Here is a 21,513-nt window from a genome sequence, read left to right as displayed (position 1 = left end):
GTGCATGACTCATCTTCTGAAAAGAAAGAAAGAAGTAAACCTGTATAATTTCAGAAAAATGGTTCAATTTGTGTTCTTTTGTGAATCAAGGATAATGATTAAAAATACTCAAAGTTAAACTTCCCAAAGCTAAGTCTAACCTTTTTCTATGGAGCATTTATAATTAGTATTGTGTTTGGTATAGTCACATTCAATTTATCCCTGTTTAATTCTTTGCACTGCACATTTATGCAAAGCCTGATGATTATACTTGCAGACTGACTAATGATCTTTAAAATTGTGTTGATACCTCAAAATGATGCAGCCCATCCATTGCTCTTTTGAAGTCACTTTATCTTGATACTTGTTTCACAGCTGGTTTACCTGGGGAAAAAAACAACATAAAATTTTATATCAAATTAATGCAGCAGAAACTATGATGTGAGGATTCCAAATTTATGCTATTTGGAACATGTACAAACATTCGGAAAACATCCCAGAAATTCTCCAGATCTGATATTCATTAAGGAAGAGAAATCTGGACTCAGTCTTCTTTCTTGAAATCAATTTCAACATGGCCGGAGCTCTAAGTGTGGCCATTTCACAAACAGAAGAAGGACAGTTTATTATTCCTACAGTTCTCCGGAATATAAACCTTGCTTTGTGGGGTTTGGCAAGTAGTAAGCTCAGCATTTAAAAAACTGAAATTCCTAATTTTTGATCATCTCTCTAAGGAGAAGTTGAATTCTTATATATTTCTAAAATCTTGATTTTGGCATGATCATGTGGAAATAGAACATGTTCAGTTGCAAACCGGAAATTTCAGCTAATTGCTGATATTTGCGCTTGTTCGGTGGTTCCCAGCGTTGTCTGCACATTGGGACCGCACTCTGCACCGCAGTCTAGATTCTGATTTAATTGGGCTGGAGCATGGTCCAAGGTTTGGAATTTTTAAAAGATGTCCAGGTGATTCTACTGTGTAGATGTGTTTGGGAACCAGTCCTGTAGTTCAAAGGCATTCCTCAGCTCATTTCACCGTCCTGCTTTGAGCATTTATTCAAGTACTTAGTGAGAGAAGGATAGAAATGCTGGTGTTATTTGCATATGAGAAGCCTTCTCAATTACATCTGGTTACTCCTAAGGCCTTGTTCAGTGACCATTGGCGTGCACTGTTCTTGGAAATCCATGATATTTATTTTCCTATGTTTGTTTTTTAGCATTTAAAATGACATGTAGATATGTCAAGTTCTGCTTTAAAATGTTAACTGGCATCAGTTACTCTGAACTGTCCAGGTCGTCCCAGTTATCGTGATGAAATGCTTCCGCGTCACCTTTGAGTATTCTTTTCCCTCTTAAATACTGGCAGGTCTTTCAGATTCTTCAGTCTTTCTCACACGAGCCTCTTTCCCTTTAATCTTCATCTTAGCAACCTAATTGAAGCTGTTATGATTTTATTCTTGACTATTGTGGTGCTTCCAAACCAATGTCTGATTCTAATCTCTCCTTTCTCTAGTCCATCCTATTTTCTAGATTGTTCCTTCTAAGTCCACATTTAATCCATTACTTTCAAGCCTCTCATTTTACACAGAATCAGTTTCAGACTTTCTAGATTGACATTCAAGGGTTTGTGCAATCTAAATTCTACATATCTAACTGCATTCACTTCACATTATTCGCCTATATGTGCCTATTAGTCGAGTTAGTTTCTGTAACCTTCCCACTTGTTTTCTGCTTGTTCCCCTGTGTTCAGACCAGTCCCTCTGACTAGAATGGCCATCTCAAGTTCCAAATCATTTTTCAAGGCCCAGGTTAAATACCATGACTCCTATGAACTCAGTTTTTTTTTAAATCACTAAAACTGAATGAGATTTTTTCCTGCTCAGATGGCTTATAGAGCTGCCTCTGCCAGTAATACAGCCCTTACCTCGTACTGGTTTGAAATGGAGAGATTTGAGACCCTGCGTTGTCTCAGTCTGTTATGGGTTTCTGGAGAGCAAGGACTATAACATAGACATCTTTTGCCCTTCACAACACTGAGCTCAAGGCCTCCCGCAGACACAATCACTGCATCATAAATACTTGTTAGCTTGAATGAGTGGCACCTAAAAGAAGTGCTTGTAAATAAATAGGCCATTTTATAGTATCTTCCTACGTTAGATTGTATTCTCTTGAAAATTTGACCTCCGTATATTTTTCTTGGGGTCTTTCCAGCTAGTTGTTGGTAAAGCGAGAAGCTAATAACACTGATTTTCCCCTGTGTGGTTTTGTAAGACAGAAGCAAAAAAGGAAAACATGCTTCTCAGACTTCACTGAAATAAAATCTTTTCTGACTATCTTGTAATTTTATTGCAAGGTAGAAATGCCAGCTTTATAGATCCGAAGGGGAATCTTTCTGCAAAGTCAGCAAAACTATGCTATGAAAATAGTTGTTTGAACCTAGCATGGGTAATTTTAAAACAAAGCTGTTCAAAGATTGTGCTTTTCTTTGTGCTCCTTTGTTTCCAATGGCTCATGAAACTATTGCAACCTCTCTCCCTTTGCTCTTCCCTCGTGTGACCTCGACATCAGGTCCCTAAAGTTAAGTGACTTGGCAACAAGATTTACCTTCTTTTAAGATGTGATCCTAGAAGAATTTATCTTTGAAATGGGCTTTTAAATTCTTATTTAGAAAGTAGTAGGAAAATTTACATTGTTAAAAGCACCTTATGTCAAATGAAAGCCATTTTACAGATTTTTTTTTTTTAATTGAAGCTACCCAAGGGTATCCTCAAATGGTCTCTCACTGAAATGGAAATGGTGTAGCATCTCCTGGGGGCAAAGTAGCTCTATGTTTACATGCAGCAAAACAGCTTATATTGGAGGGGGGTTAAAAATGGCCAAAAGTTCCTACAGTTCCTCCCATAAAGAGGTAGGCTCTGTCTTCCCACCCCTGGAATCCAGACCATACCTTGTGACTTGTTCTGATTAAACGAATGGGACAAAAGTGATGCTGTGCAGCTTCAAAGCTGTGCCTCCAGAGGCTGGCAGCTCCCACCCTTCTTCTCTTAGATTCCATTACCCTGTGAATAAGCCTAATCTCGCCTCCTCGGGAACTAGACGACACATGGGGATAAAGACCCTAAATGTGTGACTAAGGCCACGTGAACACAGCCAGCCCCAGGCCAACATGGGAACTGGCTGTAAACCAGCAGTGAACTCAGGTGACACCGTGTGCCATGGAAGTAACGCCCAGCTGAGCCCAGTTCATTTCAACAGAATCGCAAACAAATGAGTGGTTGTTTCAAGCCACCGAGTTTTGGGGTTATTTATTACCCAGCAATAGACTACTGATAGAGGTGGCTTGGGAAGTTTTTGTAATAGAACGTGGAAATTTCAAGAATAATAAACTGAGTAGTGAATAAAATGTATTTATAATTAAATTGGATTGGTTTGTGTATGATCTTCTTCATCCTTGCTGTGAAGAAGAATCCACCAAGATGACATCTTTTCTGGGAGATAATAAAGCCAAAAAAACTAGCCTGTGAAAACGTAAAGAAGCTCTAACCTCAACAATTATGTGTTGAATGTCTATCACATACCAGACAACGTCTAGTCCCTAGAATACAGCAGTGAACCCAATAAAGCGAGGGGGAGAGAGATTTTAAATGGGGGTGGTAATGAATTAAAAAAAAAGTCTGATGATAAAAAATGTTAAAGAGGAAATTAAAATAGACTAAGAAATACAGCATGACAGAATAGGGGAGGATTATTGCAAATGCAAAAAACAGCAGGTGCACAGTATGATGCTAGGGCACATTGGCATATTCATGGGACATCAAGAGGCAGTAGGGTTGGTGCAGAGTGCGTGATGGGGAGGATGAAGTTGAAGGGATGGCTGTCAAGCACAGTGCTTGTAAGGACATTGGATTTTATTCTAAGTGTGTTGGGAAGCCTCATTAGAGAAGGAGAGTGACATGATCAGATTTCTGCTTTAAAACAATTACTTTTAAAAGGATTACTCTACTCTCTAGAGAATAAAGTGAAGGAAACAAGAGGAGAAGCAGGGAAGCCAATGAGAGAGCTGTTACACAACTCCTGATAGTAGCCTGAGGGAAACAGTTTGACCAAATGTAATTTTTTTTTGAAGTCCTAAAACATTTAATATCTAAAGGGTATTGTGGAATTGGAAAGAACGTAGAACTTGGAGTCATGCAGAACTGTTTCTATATCCCCGGGAGTTATGTGATGCCAGGCAACTATTCGGTGTTTCTGAGCTTTAGTTTCTTTATAATTCATTGAGCTGTTGCAATGACTACATACCTAATGTATATTATGTGTCAAGCTTAGAACTTAGAATATCATGCACATTTATAAGTGTTGGCTGCACTTATTAGCCAGTTCTCATAAATATGTGATTAACCATTTACTTAAAGTAAAGGATCCAAAACAGAGACCAATCACCAAGAGCCCAATGATAGATGGCAAGGATAGAGCAAATGAATTCAATGTGGAGAGAACGTAGAACACTAATTCAGTGTTAGAGGTAGTTGTCAATCTCTGTAGCCAGATAACTAATAGAATTGGATGCTAGATTTCCTATTGCAGGCAGTGGTCTTCTCACAAAGTTTGATTCGGCTCAACATCTTGGTGATTCTCTTTACTAGCATAATATAATGCGCATATGCTATTAATGGTGCAATTAATTTCTTTGATTGCTAGTCTTTCTATGCTTCTTCTATTGGAGACATATTTTTTTTTTTTAATTTTATTTTTTCCTTTTTCTCCCCAAAGCCCCCCGGTACATAGTTGTATATTCTTCGTTGTGGGTTCTTCTAGTTGTGGCATGTGGGACGCTGCCTCAGCGTGGTCTGATGAGCAGTGCCATGTCCGCGCCCAGGATTCGAACTAACGAAACACTGGGCCGCCTGTAGCGGAGCGCGCGAACTTAACCACTCGGCCACGGGACCAGCCCCTATTGGAGACATATTTTGAGGCATGTTTAGAAGCAAGGCAGTTATATAAAATTCAGTAAAAAGGGAGGTATTTTTTTTTCCAGAATGTCACCTATTTGTGAAAATTGTTCTCCAGTAGTAGAGGCTACAGAACATTGCTCACTGTTAATTATGGACTGCAAGATGGTCTCTGATATTTGAGGAGAATTCATGCTTCAATAAATGTTAGCATAAAAATGTGAAATGTTTGACTTTTTTTTGTTATCTGGGATATTTATGTCAACAAAACAAAAACAGTGTCTAATAGCACTTTATAGTTTCCAACATATATTTAACATGTTTATCTTAAGAGGACTTAACCCCAATCCTCTGACATGACTATTTTTATTATAACTTCCTTTCCATAGTCTTGAAAAAATAAGCTCAGAAAGCTAACTTTATTTTCAAAATGATATCTTCTTAGAAAGGCAAATTAGTATTAGATTCTGATTCTAAGTATGACAAGTGACGTCAAACCTCCTTTGGCAGAATTCCATTCATAGCTGACCCATTGCTTATTATTCACTGCCTAACTCTAGGGGACTAAAATTTTGAAGGCATAAGAAATTAGAAAAAAAAAGCTGAAGAAAAGTTTCATTCTTTGACATTAAAGGAATAACAATATGAAAAAACTATCTGACTAATTAAAAGTATATTAATAGCTGTCACTTCAAAAACCAGATTGGATAGTTTTTGGATAGTAACAGTTTCCTTAGAAATGAGAATGTTGGCCAAGTGGTTACCAGTTGGTAAGAGGAAACCATCCAAGTCTCCCATAAATGTTGGTTATGTGAAAATTCTCAACTGAGTTATAATTTTTAGAAGTTGCTCCTGAGTAAATTTTTCCATAATTCTTTTGGAATTATAAATAGTAATCATTTCTCAATTTTTTTTCCTAAGAAATAGGCCAAGACAGAACTATGTGGATTTTCAAAAATCCCTCCTATATTAGAAAGCTTGAATGACAATATTGATTAGTACTAGAGAATGACATGAATTTTCAAAGGTAATAAAAGCTAGGGTTTTTTTTGCAAATCCAAACTTAATAAAGAAACTGTCTCTATGTGCTATGAACTGAATTGTGGCCTTCCCAAATTCACATGTTAGAGCCCTAACTCCCACGTAACTGTAACTGTATTTGGAGACAGGGTGTTTAGGAAGTAATTAAGGTTAAATGAGGTCATAGAGTGGGGCCATACTCCAATGAGATTGATGTCCTTGTAAGAGGAGGGGGAGACACCGGAGTACTTTCTCCTATCTGAGGACACAGTGAGAAGGCAGGTGTCTACAAGCCAGGAAGAGAGTCCTCACCAAAAACCAAATCAGCCAGAACGTTGATCTTTGGCTTCCCAGCCTCCAGAACTGTGAGAAATAAATTTTTGTTGTTTAAGCCACCCAGTCTATGATATTTTGTTATGACAGCTGAGCAGACTAAGATAGTATGTATATAGTACCCAAATTCTGGCCATGTCATGGGTGCCAAATCTAGAACAGGTATTTCCATCCTTTTAAATTAAGATGGTCTTTTTTGATTGTCAGAACATTTTGAAGCTGTCCACACCATTGTTGCTGTTTCTTTCCAATTGAATGGGAAAATATACCATACCATGAGTTATAGGGAAATATAATGACACTGTAAAATGATCACCCATTTTACCCACCACAGTATACTGTGCTTTTGAAAAATTGTACACACCTATGGAAGACCTGTGATGTATTCAGTTTGCACACGACACATAGCGTCTGCAGGGATCCTTACACCCCCTGCAGCAAATCTGTGAATTTGCCTTCAACCTTGGGACTAACCTACAACTTATCAAGAGTGACGATTAAGTACCTATTGAGTCATAGACAAGATATTGCTATGAAGATAGAGCTCACTGTAAACAGATCAATAGGTAAAAATCCTTAGAAGAACAAGGAAGTGTATGTAAGAATCTGAAAACCATATGTCAAAGATGTGTGTATTGAGAACTGGTGCAATAATCTGGTATAATCAACAGGAGCTAGAGGAATTGATTTTAATTCTTCTGACATTATAACAGTAAATTGAATTGTATTCCATGTAATTGTTCTTAGTATCTGGAGAGGGTACCGCTGTACTATCTGCTGATATGTACTGAAGGCTATTGGAAGATAATATGTAATTGTTCCTATGGTGCTGAAATTGTGTGGGGCTAATTAATATCCTTTGTATTCTGTTCATAGGCTTTTCAATTGTTTAAATACATTGGTCTAATTTGATTCATTGGCAGCTCAGTGAAAGAAAACTCAATACTATCCTTCGCTTTTTATTAATAGAGACACTCGTATGACCTAAGGATCTGCCCACACACATTCTCTATAGGTCACTGTTTTCTAATGTCATTGGGAAAGGTGTGGTTTTCATCGCACTTCTCTTTCTGTATGGTCTACTCCATGTCTCATGACGTCATCAGTGCTCCCAGCCCAGCTGGGAAGCACCACTCATGCCACTGCACAGCTCCTGCAGGTCCAAGTCCCCTGCCTTCCTCTGTATCATTTTACCTCTGGCAAAGAGGAATTATGTGCACAGGAAGTTCACACTTTCAATCCACTAACGTGAACTGACTGCATAAGTGACTTCATTGAAGTGACAGAACTTGTTGGTGACCAAGCCCCTGAGAACTAGAGATCAGGTCACTGTGTACGAATTTAATGCCTCAGACCACAGGACATTTCCCTTCCCTGCCTTCCATTCTCTACCCACCACCTTGCCAGAATGTAGCTATGTCTCCAGCCCACTGCCTCTTTGAGATCCATGAAAACATGTCCTAGAAATAAGCCAGCAGATTATACGAGCATAATAACTGGAAGGAAAATGTGAGCAACTGCTTAAAAGTCTCTCGTTGCATTATAGACATTGCCAAGATCCAGCAGTGCTAGTGAATAATGCTTCAGCGTTACCCTCCGTGCCTTCACTCAAAACATCTCTCCATAAAGACATGTTGTACTGTATACGCATAAAACAAATGATCTCTGCATAAATGAGTGAACAGAGAGATGATTTGTGATGCTTCTGTAAAATACAACATAAACTCATTTTATAAAAATTCAGACTCTAAGTAATCTCTAGCTCAAAATTTAGTAGAAGTGAATATTTTCATTTCAGTTAGTGCTGGTTTCATTTACAGTAAGTAGCAAGAAAGATTGCACTCTACATCAATTAGGTTATCAAAGCTAGCATTTTAAAGAAAAGGTTTAATGGAAATTTATGTATCAGCTATTTCATAAAGCGATTTTAAGTTATTGACCTTGAAGCACATGTTGAGTATGAGTATCTGGTTTAAGTATGGTAAAGGAGTCTTCTTTAAGCACTGTTCATAGAAAATAGAAATTTTATCCTAACTATATATAACGTTGTGGCCTTGTGTCTCTTGATATTTGTTGGTGTTTTGATTCCAAGAATCAACAACTGATACTTTTAAGCCTCTTCACATATTTTTTATTGCTTTATGTGAAGAAAAAGAAAAGAGAGTGGTTCATTATAATGTTTATTCTCTTTTTGTGAAACTGGCATCGGAGCTAACATTTGTTGCCAGTCTTTTTAATTTTTTTGCTGCTTCTTCTCCCCAAAGCCCCCCAGAACATAGTTATATATTCTAGTTGTGAGTGTCTCTGTTGTGCTATGTAGGACGCCGCCTCAGCATGGCCTGACGAGCGGTGCCATGTCCCCGCCCAGGATCCGAACCAGGGAAACCCCAGGCCACAGAAGCAGAGTGCTCAAACTTAACCACTCAGCCATGGGGCTGACCCCTATAATGTTTATTTTTAAAAAATCAAATAATACAGATTAAGGGGGAAAAAACCCTCCAAGTCCCATCCTATCACCTACAATTAACCAATCAGTATATGGTAAATATATTTTAGACATCTCTCTCTCTCTCTGTATATATATATATACACACACATACATACACACAAACATACATATATAATCAGAAAGTATATGGAGATAGGAGAGTAGACGGAAACATACATTTATATTTAGATGAATGTAATTTTATAAAATTGGAATTGTACTATAAGTACTATATTTAAGGAAAATAATGAACTTACCTTTGTATCTGCTGGCCTTTGACAGCATGTATGTCATCTGTAAACTACTAATTTCAGACTTTTTGCCTCAAAAGGTCCTTTTAAAATTAAAAATTTGGGGGACTGACCCCATGGCCGAGTGGTTAAGTTCCTGCGTTCTACTTCAGCGGCCCAGGGTTCACTGGTTCACATCGTGAGTGCAGACCTACACACCACAAGTCAAGCCATGCTGTGGTGACATCTCACATAGAACTACAATGACTTACAGCTAAGATATACAAATATGTACTGGGGCTTTGGGGAGAAAAAAGAAAAAGTGGAAGATTGGCAACAGATGTTAGCTCAGGGCCAATGTTCCTCACCAAAAGAAAAGAAGAACAAGAAAAGCAAAAATACACCTTAAAAAAATTAAAAATTGGGGCTTATTATTTTTTAAAACTATATTTCTACACTTCAGATTTATATATCCATTACCTGCTACAAAACATGAAAATTGACTTAGACTATTATTTTTGTATTTTCACGGTTTATATCATTTACATTCTAATTTATAACCATGGTAACTAAATTGTTCCGTTTCTCTGAACATAATTCCCTTGGAGTACAGCTACCATCAGAATGTTTACTATAGCTTCTCCATGCCTGTGACCATGTTTGCTTCACTCCCTGATTGATGGGCTGTATAATTAGGTATTACATTTCTCAGAAAGTCTCATTTATGTATATTTTCTCTGTATTTGTATATATTTGAAATATGTTTGTTGCCTTTTTACTTCGATTACAGCATGGTTGGGCAAAAATTACTTGAGTCCCCACTTCCTTCTCTCATTGCATAGACATTGTTTCTGCTGGATATTATGGAGAAGTATCACACTATCCCAGGTTTCTTCCTCCTTATAGCTAACTTGATTTGTCTTTCTAGGTGTCTTTTTTTTTTTAATCTATGAAAAATCGCACCAGGAAAATTCTTAGTATTCAAAACATTATTGCAAATTTTCTTGGAACATGGTTTGTAGATTTAAGTCTTTCTTCATCTCAGAAAAATGATTCTTCTAATACATTTTTAAAAAACTTTTCTGGGGCTGGCCCAGTTGCATAGTGGTTAAGTTCATGCACTCTGCTTTGGCAGCCTGGGGTTTATGAGTTTAGATCCCAGGTGCAGACCTACACACTGCTCATCATGCCATGCTGTGGCAGCATCCCACATACAAAAAAATAGAGGAAAACTGCCACAGATGTTAGCTCAGTGACAATCTTCCTCATCAAAAATAGCAACGAAAAAACCTATTCTCTGCCAACCATATATATATTTATATGCTCTCCTTTTTTCTATCAGTTCTCTGATTTTCTATCTTAGATATTTATTTCATTCTTATTTTCCATTTCATCTCATGTACATTTCTCAAGACTGTTTTCTGTGTCCTGACTAGTAATTTAGTCATGTTTATTCTACTATTGTTTCTACTAATGAGTTCATCTCTGTAATTTTTTTCTGAGTACTGCCAGCTCACTCCTTTTCTCTTTTTGTTACTTTATCATGTCCTTTGGTTTCTTCTATCCACATGATTTTTTATATCATAAAGAACTATTTTTTAACTCTTTGTTTTTGAGAAGTTTAATATACACAAGTAATATTTTTAAATAGCTTCGCTTTTAAATATACTATACAGTCCTTGTGAAATCATTAATATAAGAATATATTTGGTATATATTAACACCTGGCAAGAACCATTCACATATAATATTCTTTTACTTATTATGCACTGACTTTGAGAGGTAACTAAGTCATTCAATGCTAAATAGCTTTACCTAAGAACTTTGATTATGTTTTATGTATCTGTATATTTGAAATGACTAGCACAATGATGTTCATACAATATATTCTTGATATATTTTTTTTCGTTCTCAATGAAATGAATTTAAAGCTCAAATGCTATTACTTCATAAGACAATATGAGGCATCCGTAAAAATTATTCATCATAATATCAACTTAACAGCCCTGATAGAAGAGAAGACGACATTTGGGTTTGGAATTGTGTAAACAGATTGTTGCAGAATGGTTAGGCTACAGTTATGATGAGTTTCTCTGTCTTTTGGGTGTATGTCCTTTTTGTTTACAGCTGCACATTTCCAGGCATGTTCCAGAAGCATGAATTTATGGGATTTATAATTACCTGCTGTGCCATCCACTTTCGGTAACAGGTGGTTTCCTGAATGAATTGGCAACTAGGCATATCACAGTAGTGCTTTGTTTTACTTTCTATGGTGTTAGAAATAGTTTGCTTTCGAGCAGAAAAGGAAAATCTTTGTGCCTGAAGTGGCTTTTGACAACCCTATAAGCACCATCACTTCTATAAAGGACAAGATGTGGTTTGAATAATTTAGTAGTGCTAAAATGTCACATTTTTAAGACATCCACTTTATGGCTTTCCTAAATGACTGAGCCAAACACCTCTCCCTGGGATTTAACAAATTACGTCTGTAAATTCCAAGATAAACAGTAACTGCTCTTCCTCTTTGAATGAAAGTTGCTATGATAACTTGGTAAGCTTAAGCTATAGAAGTGAAACACCATGCTCTAGTCTTTAGCTTTTCAATATTTTCAAAGATGTAGTATTGTTCTGGGAAGCTCTTTTTTAAGTAAAATAGAAGGTGTATTTTCACAAAGCCATGTAAGTCATTGTAATTAGACGAAATCATATATATTTTTGCAGATAATCCATTATTTAATCATAATGATATTCTTATTCTTTATGTTAACTTCAAAACTATTTTTTATTAATTACAGAGATTTAAGGGTTAAAGGAAATACTAGAGTCGTGTTAGATAAGTTGATTGTGACAACTATACTGAACACTATACTGAAAGTTTGTAATTTTAAAGAAAATACCTGTTTGGTAATTATATGGGACTTTGGCAGCATCCTAGAATCTGTTACACGATTCACCTGAAGCTTACATCTCTGACCTTAGTGTTGCTGAACTCTTTATAGTAATAATAGCAGTAGGGAGAAAAAATTAGATTTTAAATTTAAACATTGAATATTTCCTTCAGAATCACCCTTTTATACCATTCATTGAAAAATTAAGTGAACCATTATCGTTTGTCATTCAGACTTGATGATTTCTGACAGGTTAGGTACAAGTTTCCATTTGTGCTGTGTGATTAGCTTGAATAACCGACCTGGACGGGAAAAGTTTGTTATCCAGATCTATAAATCTGTAAATAAGGTTGCCCTATTCAATGTTGCTTACGTTAAGTCCCCTTTGGTTGCAAGTTAGGGAAACTGTTTGTCAACTAGAATTCTCTTGGTTGACAATAACTCCAGCTGAGGTGTTTTAACAATAAAAGAGATTTAATGGTTCATCTAAGTGAGCAAGCCCAGGAGGAGGTCACACTTAGATGTCCTTGATCAGAGATCTGGCTTTTTCTTTGTAGCCATCATGGTTCTGAACTTATCTATGTTTCCTTTATCCTCATGTGGGTTTCCTTGTGGTAGCAAAATGGTGGCAGTAGTTTCAAGTCTCACACCTACACATCTCAGCAATCAGAATAAGGGAAAATATCTCCTCTCTACCTAAACTCCTAGCTGTCTCACTAATTGGTCTTTCTTAGTTTATGTGCTTATGGTGCTCACCAGCCTTGTGGCCAATGGGATGACATGTGTAAAATGGCTTGTGCCCAATGTCAAGGAGGGTGCCCACCTCAGAAGCTTCCAGTGGTAAAGCACCAGACAACAGAGACGAGTTGAATACATGTTGGAGACACAACCACAATGCTCGTTACATCTAGAACCTGGGCGATCAGTGTCATAATGTTCTGGAAAGGAGTGCTAGAAAACCACTAGGATATCAAATCTCTCTTGGACTGTGTGGAATCTTATTCTTGCTTCTTTATTTGTATTTCCTTTTTTTCTTCTTTCTCTGCAGAGCTTTCTTATCTTTCATCATGGGTGTATACATAATTTGTATGTGATACCTAGAGTTTAATTAGAGATTTACTTAGGATCTTTACTATTATTATTTTTTTTTAAATCTTACTGTTAAATTTTAATCACTGTTCTCGAGATTTACATTTAGGGTCATATTCTTTCTTTTAGTCATGAGACAAAATCTATTTAGAATACCTCTTAGAATATTCCTTTCCTTTCTGTAGTCAGTTTTATATACGTCTAGCCTGATGACTTGCGAAAAGGTGCATGGGATTCTTGTTTTGATTGGATTTTGAGAATAATTGTATTTTATTTAATTAGCACTTAAATAATAAATGCATTAGATAAAATTCACATCCAAAATTTTATTATTCAAATCATAGACCCTCTATTCACTAAATGTTATTCTTACACGTACCTGATTCTTTTTAAATATATTCTATCTAGCAGACTCCTAAAATTGGTAAGCACAAGTACATCTTATGGTAAAAAAGGAAATTAATTGCAATCCAAATTAGTCAAGAATCATATGATTTTTCTGGGTGTTCTTCAGCAAAATTGCCTTTTAAGACATTTAAATCTCTTCATTGAGTGAGAAACATGAAAAATAACAGTTTGTGACAGGCACCATGGTGATATCAAAAATGAGAATTTAAATCAAAGTAGAATTTAATAACCCAAATTATATGGAAAAAATGTTTTATCTCCATTTCCAGGACCATTAGCTGAAAGCAGGCTTTAATAGAAGAGAAGTTTGAATATGTTGTCACTCGATAGTAATTATAGTTCAGGTTTTCAGTAAATAGTTCCACAAGTGCCATTTTTGTTTGGGCAGTAATAAGAGAGATCCCTAACCTTACTGTGAAAGAAAGACTATTGTACACGGAGTCTACGTTTTCCTCTGTTTTGTTTATTTAACAATTTCTTCTAAAGAGGCTTATTAATTTTACATCTTTTAAAAAATCTAATTCACTTCCCATAGAGGTTATTTAACTCATTTGGCTATTTAGAGGAATATTAACATTTCTAATTTCATAGTACTGTTTTAATTTCTTTTTAAGAATTTTAGGGACAATACTTCTGTCCTTTTTTTTCTTTTCTTTTGAGAACTGACTTTTTATTTTCCTTTTTGATGGAAGTCTGCCTGTAGCTCTGTAAATTACCTAAGTTGGGTTTATAGTGATTGAATGCATCCCTTTTTTTCCAGCTTCATTGAGATTTCATTAGCATGTAACATTGTGTAATTTTAAGATACACAACGTATTGATTTGGTACATTTAGATATTGCAAAATGATCACCACCTCAGCATTAGCTAACACCTCCATCACATCACATAATTACGATTTCTTGTTTGTGGTGAGAACATTTAAGATCTATTCTCTTCAAACTTTCAAGCATTTAATCAGTATTATTAACCATATCACCATGCTGTATGCTAGCTCCCGAGAACTTAGTCGTCTTATAATTGGAAGTTTATACTCTTTCGCCAATGTCTTTCCATTTCTCCCACTCCCTCAACCCCTGGTAAACACCATTCTACTCTCTGTCTCTATGAGTTCAGCATTTTTAGATTCCACGTTATGAGTGAGAACATACAGTGCTTGTCTTTCTTTGTCTGATTTATTTTGTTTAGCATAATGCCCTTAAGGTCCATCCATGCCATCTCGGTTCTTGATGCTCATCATCTTTATTTTTACAGGAGGACACAGACCACAATTACTATATATCTCGGATATATGGTCCAGCTGATTCTGCCAGCCGGGATTTGTGGGTGAACATAGACCAAATGGAAAAGGACAAAGTGAAGATTCATGGAATATTGTCCAATACTCATCGGCAAGCCGCAGTAAGTGCTTTGACATTTTGAGCTTCTTTTTTGCTGCTGTAAAAAATTTTTGGCTCTAATTGGCATATGAGCATTGTTTGTTGTGATCACTTTTCAAGTGTGTTTAGTTGTGTAACTGCAATTTAGATTAATAATAGCATGTAAGATATTATAGAAAATGAAAAAGAATTATTTTGAGAAGCCACCATTACTTTAACTATTAACTTAATTAAATAAATTTACCATTAATTTCCCTTGTAAAAGGATGAGTTGCTTATTCAAAGTTGAGATTGATCTTGGATGATCTTCAGTTCTCTTGTAATACGTGAGTTTAGAGAACATTTTTAACAATTACGTTAATTTGGTATCTTCCATTTTACATGGGTTTATTACTTAGTCTGAAAAAGGTTTAACCAGAAACATTATTATTTATGATTCAGCTAACACATGTAGACCAAATTATGGATCTAAGTGAAGAAATTTGATATAAAGGAAAATAATTAAATCTAGAAGGCTCCAAACACATTCTAAGCTTGAGTTCATCCTTTGCCAGCTGCGGTTCCTAAAACAAATAATATAACTATTCTGATGCACAGTCTCCACATCTGTACAGTGGAGATGAAAGAGGATACTCATACAGCCCTCACTTCCCTTCCATGGTCATTGATATCCTATTCTACCTGTCAGGCTGAATGCTTACATAGACGTGCTTTTCAACCTTCACAAGAATCCTATGATTTAAATATTATACCATCCAGGTACTGCAGAGGAGAGAATTGACTCTTGGAAATCTCAAGTAACACACCTAAGCGTCTCCAGCTAGTAAGTGGTGAAAACTGGGATGTCAACCTAGGCAGTCAAGTCCACACTCAAAATGTGTGTGCAAAATCGATCACACTTGGTTCTCAGCAGTTTTTGGTACTCATTTTCTGATACATGCCTGATTTAATGTTTTAAATGTTCTTTAGTTTTGCTCTCATGGATAATAGCAATGATCCTGAAGCCATGTCTTGTTCAGTTTAGCATGACTTAAAGTGAAAATAAAACTTTAACCTTTCAAGTGCTATTGCCATTATTGATATAAAGATAGAACCGATAGAGTCAATGGCTGAAGGGATTGAAAGAGGCACTGATCTGATAAATGTAAAATATCAAAATTTTGGCCAGCAGCCTTCACTGTATGTATGCGGACTTTCCTGTTTCAGAAGATCAACTTCTAACAGTTAAAATGGAAATCAATTATAATTCATCATGGTAATTCACTGACTTTTCAGTGTAGAGCTCCTGTTTTCTGAGGCTGAGAAGTACCCAAAGAACCCACCTCCCCTTGCTAAATTCCATCATCCCTTTTCTTTTCCATATTCAAGCAACCCCAAGCAAGATGGCAGATCCAGAAATGATTCACTGTCTGGTTTAGAACAGATCTTTAAAAGAAGAGAAAAGGAGAAGCATTCGATTAGGACTATGCCTATCAGGAATTTATTGCATCTGACAATATTCCCACTGTGTTATGGTGCCTACGGTTTGAATGTTGGCACATCCATGTGGAGATTCCATAAAGTGGCCCAGTTCTCGTGTCGGCCCCTATGGGTGACATCCCTGGGCTGGGTTAAAATGTTAGCTGACTTTTTCTTGCACACTTTCTCCTGTGCTCTCCCAATGGTGAGGCAGTTCATATGTCCTGTCTTTCCTTGAAAAAGATTTTTTCTTTTTGGAATAAGGTTTACTTGGTTGCCTTGTGACCTCAGTTCTCTGATAGTCTCAAGAAAAATTATAATGATGTGAATGATCCATTTTTTCGTAGTGTTAGTGTGAGAGTGACACTGTTTGTTGCTTTCAACACCAAAGTTTGGTCTAAATGGAAAGACGTGAGCTTCAGCTTGTAACTTAGCTGGTGCTCCAAGCTATGATTTTTAAATATACATCATTGGTAGAAACCTTTATTTTAGCTACACTGTCATTGTCATAGCTTGGTTTCTTGGTTTCCCTGAGAATTTAAGCCATTATCAAACACTTCTTAGAGTTAGAATTGGTCCCATACCCGCTTTCCCTATCACTACCAAGAGAACACACACACATGCACACAAACACACACATCCAGGTACACACTTCCATTTACAACAATTTAATTAATAATATTACTTTGTTTCCTTTTTTTTTTCCGGAGAGATTTGCCACTTGGACTGTCATTTAAGTGAGTTTTATATCTTGGAAGTTACAAATTTATTTACTAGAATATTTTAAAAAATTTTTCTACATCCTTTCTTTCATAAGTGTGATTGTTAAATATTAATCTGAGATTTCCAAATTGTAGAGTTATTCGTGTTTCAATATTTCCTCAGTTGGCCTCCTTGCCTTTTCCAATCCTGCCTTATTCTCTTTGCTCTGTTTCTATACGCCTTCCTTGGAGGGAGCAGAATCAGGTTTTAGAAATGATGACAGAATTGTAATGTTAAGGTAGTTTTATGGCCAGAGGCTCAATAATGCCCATATACACCCTCTTGCCCACACCTGCCTCCACACACACACAACACAGGCACCAAGCCACAGCTGCTCTCCCTCAAGACGTTACTGAGGGGCTTTGGCACAAGGGCAAATGGGAAATGAGAAACACCAATCAGTATTACTAATTAGGTTTGCTGATATCATAATTGTCATAATCCTTAATGCAAAGATCTCTGGTAACTTGGCTGGAAATAGGATTTAAATGTAAATGCTAAAGGGAAGAGGGGGCTTTCTCAAATCTTTTCACCAATTGGTATAATTTGTATGCCCAAGGGCATGCATTCTGTCAACAAATTAGACCAAAAAAAGAAAAGAAAGATCTAGCTAGAGGCAGACTGAGGGGCAGTTGGCTAACTCATCCAGCCCTGAGTAAACAGGAGGTGCAGTGAGAGAGCTGGAAGGTTGGATTACTGAAGATGGCGCTTCCCTTCCCTTCCCAGCTTCCTCGCAATGGGGTCAGAGGAAGATATCGGAGTGTCTGACCTGGAAACATAATTTTTTAAAGACATATGTTCCCCTTCCATCACCATCATTTATGAATGTGATCCAAACAGTAGTTTGGAATATTGGATTAATATTGTATAAAGAAGAGGAATGTGGAAATAGAGTAAGAGTTTTCCCTTTTCTCCTATCCACAATAATATCTTATAATTTCAGAGCAGAATAAAACAAAAATCATTTAATTCACGTTTCACATGGCAAAACACACTGATTTTTCTTTCCTTTTACCATGTGAAGCATACTCATTAGTACTTATACTATGTATGTGTGTACTGCAATGTGAATTGCATGTTCCTTCGAATCTCCCCCTTGTCTTTTTTGTTTAAATCTCCCCATTGTCCTTTTTGGTTTAAATAACACTTCTTAAACCATTATTGCAAAAAAAGGCAAATGTTAGAAACTAGTTTTGCAACTGGAGAAATTAAGGAAGCAGCATGTCTTCCCAGATAAAGAAAAGTGGAAAAATTTGTGTAGGTCTCTACCATATGGCAAACAATGAGCCGGGCACTTTTTATTCCCATACTGGTACTTATTTGGGTTTTCTGGCCTTTATTCAAAGTCACACAAAGTTGTCAAGTTGCAGATCTAGAACTTTCTGACTACAAACCTAGGAACCAGTCCAGACTTGTTTCTTTCTCTCTGTGTGGACCTTCAAATTCCACAAATTTGAGATTTCCTTCTATACTTTTATCTGTATTATTTATTTTATTTCTGGGCACACAGTTTAATTCAACAGCCAGACAAATTAGAATTATTTTGCCTTTTGAAATCACAGTTTATGAAATTCTGATTCAAAGCTTCTGTGAAGCGCGACTGTCTTGGTGGAAGGAGTCCCGGCTCATAGAAGTTACGTGACCTTGGCTCCAAAATTCATTGCCTTGGATTCTGGCCTCACAGTACCTCAATTTTACAACCTGGAAGAAAGGGGAAAAATTGCCTGTCTTGATTACCTTCCAGTGCAATTTCTAGAATAAAAGTGAAATAGATATGAAAGGACACTGAAAACATCAAATAGCAATGAGATTGTAAGACTTTGTTATTTGAAAGTCCTAATTCTTTAAACAAAAAATAATAACCTTCACATAGTTTAATTCCTAAGTATTCTCTAAGTGTCTCTATAGATAGATAGATAGATGCGTATCTATATATTTATATCTATATTATATCTCTATATAATTGTTTGCCAAGAAACTGCCGATGTGCTCTTTGCCAGACATAAACACACTCTGGCTTTAAAAAAAATGTATCTTTCTGTATGTTGGTAGGAAGATTGATTCTTCAGATAAGAAACACCAGCAAACTGAAATGAGATACTCTTCTCTATCTTATCATAATGCACGTAAAGTTTTTGATGAAATTTGTATGGTTTTTGATGTGATGCATTGTTTTAAATTTTAAAAATTGGACTGTTCTTGTTGGGGATCCTCAGGCTGCTTGAATATGTACAGAAACCTTCATTAAACAAAAATTAAGCTTTCTGGAGCTATTTTTTCTTCCAGGAAAAAGAACATCATTTCAACTAGCATTTTCATCAGTCTTACATTGGCCTAATATTGATGTTGGGAGAGCTAAATTTGGATGCCTGTGGTGACTTTAGCCGGTTGTTTTCACAAACATCACAATTTCATTTTTTCTGTCATCAGAAAACCTGTTGATAAGTGCTTATTTTCCTAAATGATTAATTCGAAAGGCAATTTAGTTTGCTATCTCTATTAGGCCATTATGCAGACCATAGAGTTTTGCTTGAGTTCTGTTCACAGTGTCTAGCAATAAGTTATTTTTATTTATTTGTATTTTTGGCTGGTTGAACGAACTTGCTGCATTCTGTCTTTCGAGTTGCTTTGTTTCAAGTAAGACATACGCGGTTCGTCAAGCTGGCCTTTCTTGCCTTTGTTGACGGGATTTTCCTCTAATTTAGTAACAGACGGGGATGAGTTGCATCTGCACATGTCTCTCTAGCTTAATTTTGGTTTAATTCATTCATTTTACTATTATAATTATATTTAAGTTACTTATAAATTTTGAGACTAATTCTCTCTGTCCTGAAGAAAGTGTTATTTGAGGGCTTTTTATGGAAAAACAAGGCCTACCTTTGTTGCATTCCACAAAACTAACAAGAGATCAGAGTAACTGAGTCCCTGTGCCTGCCAGGCCAATGAGCTGGTCCGCCTGCCTCAAAGCCAGTAAATACATCCAAAGATGTGTTCCCTCTTTCACTGATGGCATTAATGACACAAATTAAACATACCTTAGACCCATGTAATATTTTAGACATGGAAGAGACTTTGGAAATTCTTGAAAATGGAGGCCTTATGAAGTAAGTGCACAGTGTTCAATTTTTATACATATAACAAACCTTAGTTTTCCAAAGCAAGAACATCCCTGTTTTTTAAAAAGATCATACTGGAGTTCATCATATTTCAGTCCAACTTAATCTTATTTCTCCATATTGTGTCTTTAGTGGAGGATGGGTACCATTCTTTATATAAAATTAGACTCCTAGGAGGTAATCTTATACATTCTCTGTTACCAGTGGTGGCTGTAAAACAATTCTAGATAGATAAATAGCTACTCAGCTTTTCAAAGCCACAAATGAGCTGAACACTTGAAGTTTCATCCAACATATTTTTGATCATTTTTCTGAGCTGTCTTCATGAGCCCATGAAGATTTAACAAGCATTAATTTTAGATAACATGAGTGCAAAACATATTCTCATCCTGAAGTTATTAAATGATAAAGCATTCACATGACTCTTTCGCAAGCAAAATGTTTTGTAACACAAAAAGTTAGCAAAATATAAATGGAATATAATGTTCCTTAAGAGTAAATACCACCAAAGCAAATAAGCTTAATTGTTCTGAAAAATCTTAAATTATAGACAATGAAAGACTTAAGACATTTTGGGATTGAGAATTTTTGGACAAGTTAGTAGTTTAGTATCTTTTAAAAATATTTTTACACTTGTTTTCAATATCTTTATTTTTGTCTGGTGTTTTCTTACCAAATTATAGCCTGTCTCTTACATGGTGGATGATTACCCTAGGCAAAATAGTCAAGATCTCACATGGTTTGTTTACAAATTTGCTTCCCATCAGCACTCCTGCTTTGCTTGGAATTCCAGCCCCAGAAAGTGGGTGTCTCTTTTTACTGAAGGTGCTCTGTTAAAATGCTAATGAGACTAAAAGTGAAACACCATTAGCCACTCTCAGTTAATGATAAATTGCCAGGAATTTCTTACCACGCGGCATCTACCTGGAAAGAAATGCCAAGTGAGGTTCGCACTTGATCAATGGGGCAAGCTGAGGCACCTGAGTCCTGATCCCCTGAAGGGTAAACTGTAGACATGGGTAGGGTGTCCTAAGGGAGCAGGTCTTGGAAGCTGTGTTGAGAGGCATCAGCTTACTTAGCTTTTGAAAAATTCCAGAGTTGGAAAAATGTTAAAAATTGGTGAATCTGCATAAACGATATAGGGGGCTCTTTTTGTATTATTTTTGTAACTTTTCTTTAATTTGAAATTATTTCCAAATAAAAAGTTAAACAAAAAGAGGAGAAGTTAGCAGAGGAGGATGAAGAATTAAAACTAAACTTGGCCTAAACTTCAATTTCAACCTGTCATCAGGTTTTGAATTATTTAGTCGCTTTCCTGATGAACTTTGCCTGCAGTGAATCCCAAATCTTAACACATCACTTGATGGGGTAGCTTGATAAAGTGTTTAAACATAAGGGCTTAGAAACGGGGTGCC

At 36.3% G+C, this 21,513-nt stretch overlaps 1 protein-coding gene across 2 annotated transcripts in view; it reads left to right on the top strand.

The window, feature by feature from the left end:
• Positions 1-21,513, top strand: part of PLXDC2 (plexin domain containing 2) — a 412,633-nt gene that overhangs the window by 181,262 nt on the left and 209,858 nt on the right. For both annotated transcript variants that reach the window (XM_070255121.1, XM_014737064.3), the window contains exon 4: positions 14,638-14,784. In XM_070255121.1, the coding sequence (XP_070111222.1) occupies positions 14,638-14,784 (147 nt within the window). The remainder of the gene's footprint in view (positions 1-14,637; positions 14,785-21,513) is intronic.

Source organism: Equus caballus, chromosome 29 (assembly GCF_041296265.1).
Source record: "Equus caballus isolate H_3958 breed thoroughbred chromosome 29, TB-T2T, whole genome shotgun sequence".
Taxonomy (NCBI): Eukaryota; Metazoa; Chordata; class Mammalia; order Perissodactyla; family Equidae; genus Equus; species Equus caballus.
The sequence above is the reverse complement of the archived record's forward strand: the minus strand, read 5'-3'. Positions and strand labels throughout refer to the sequence as shown.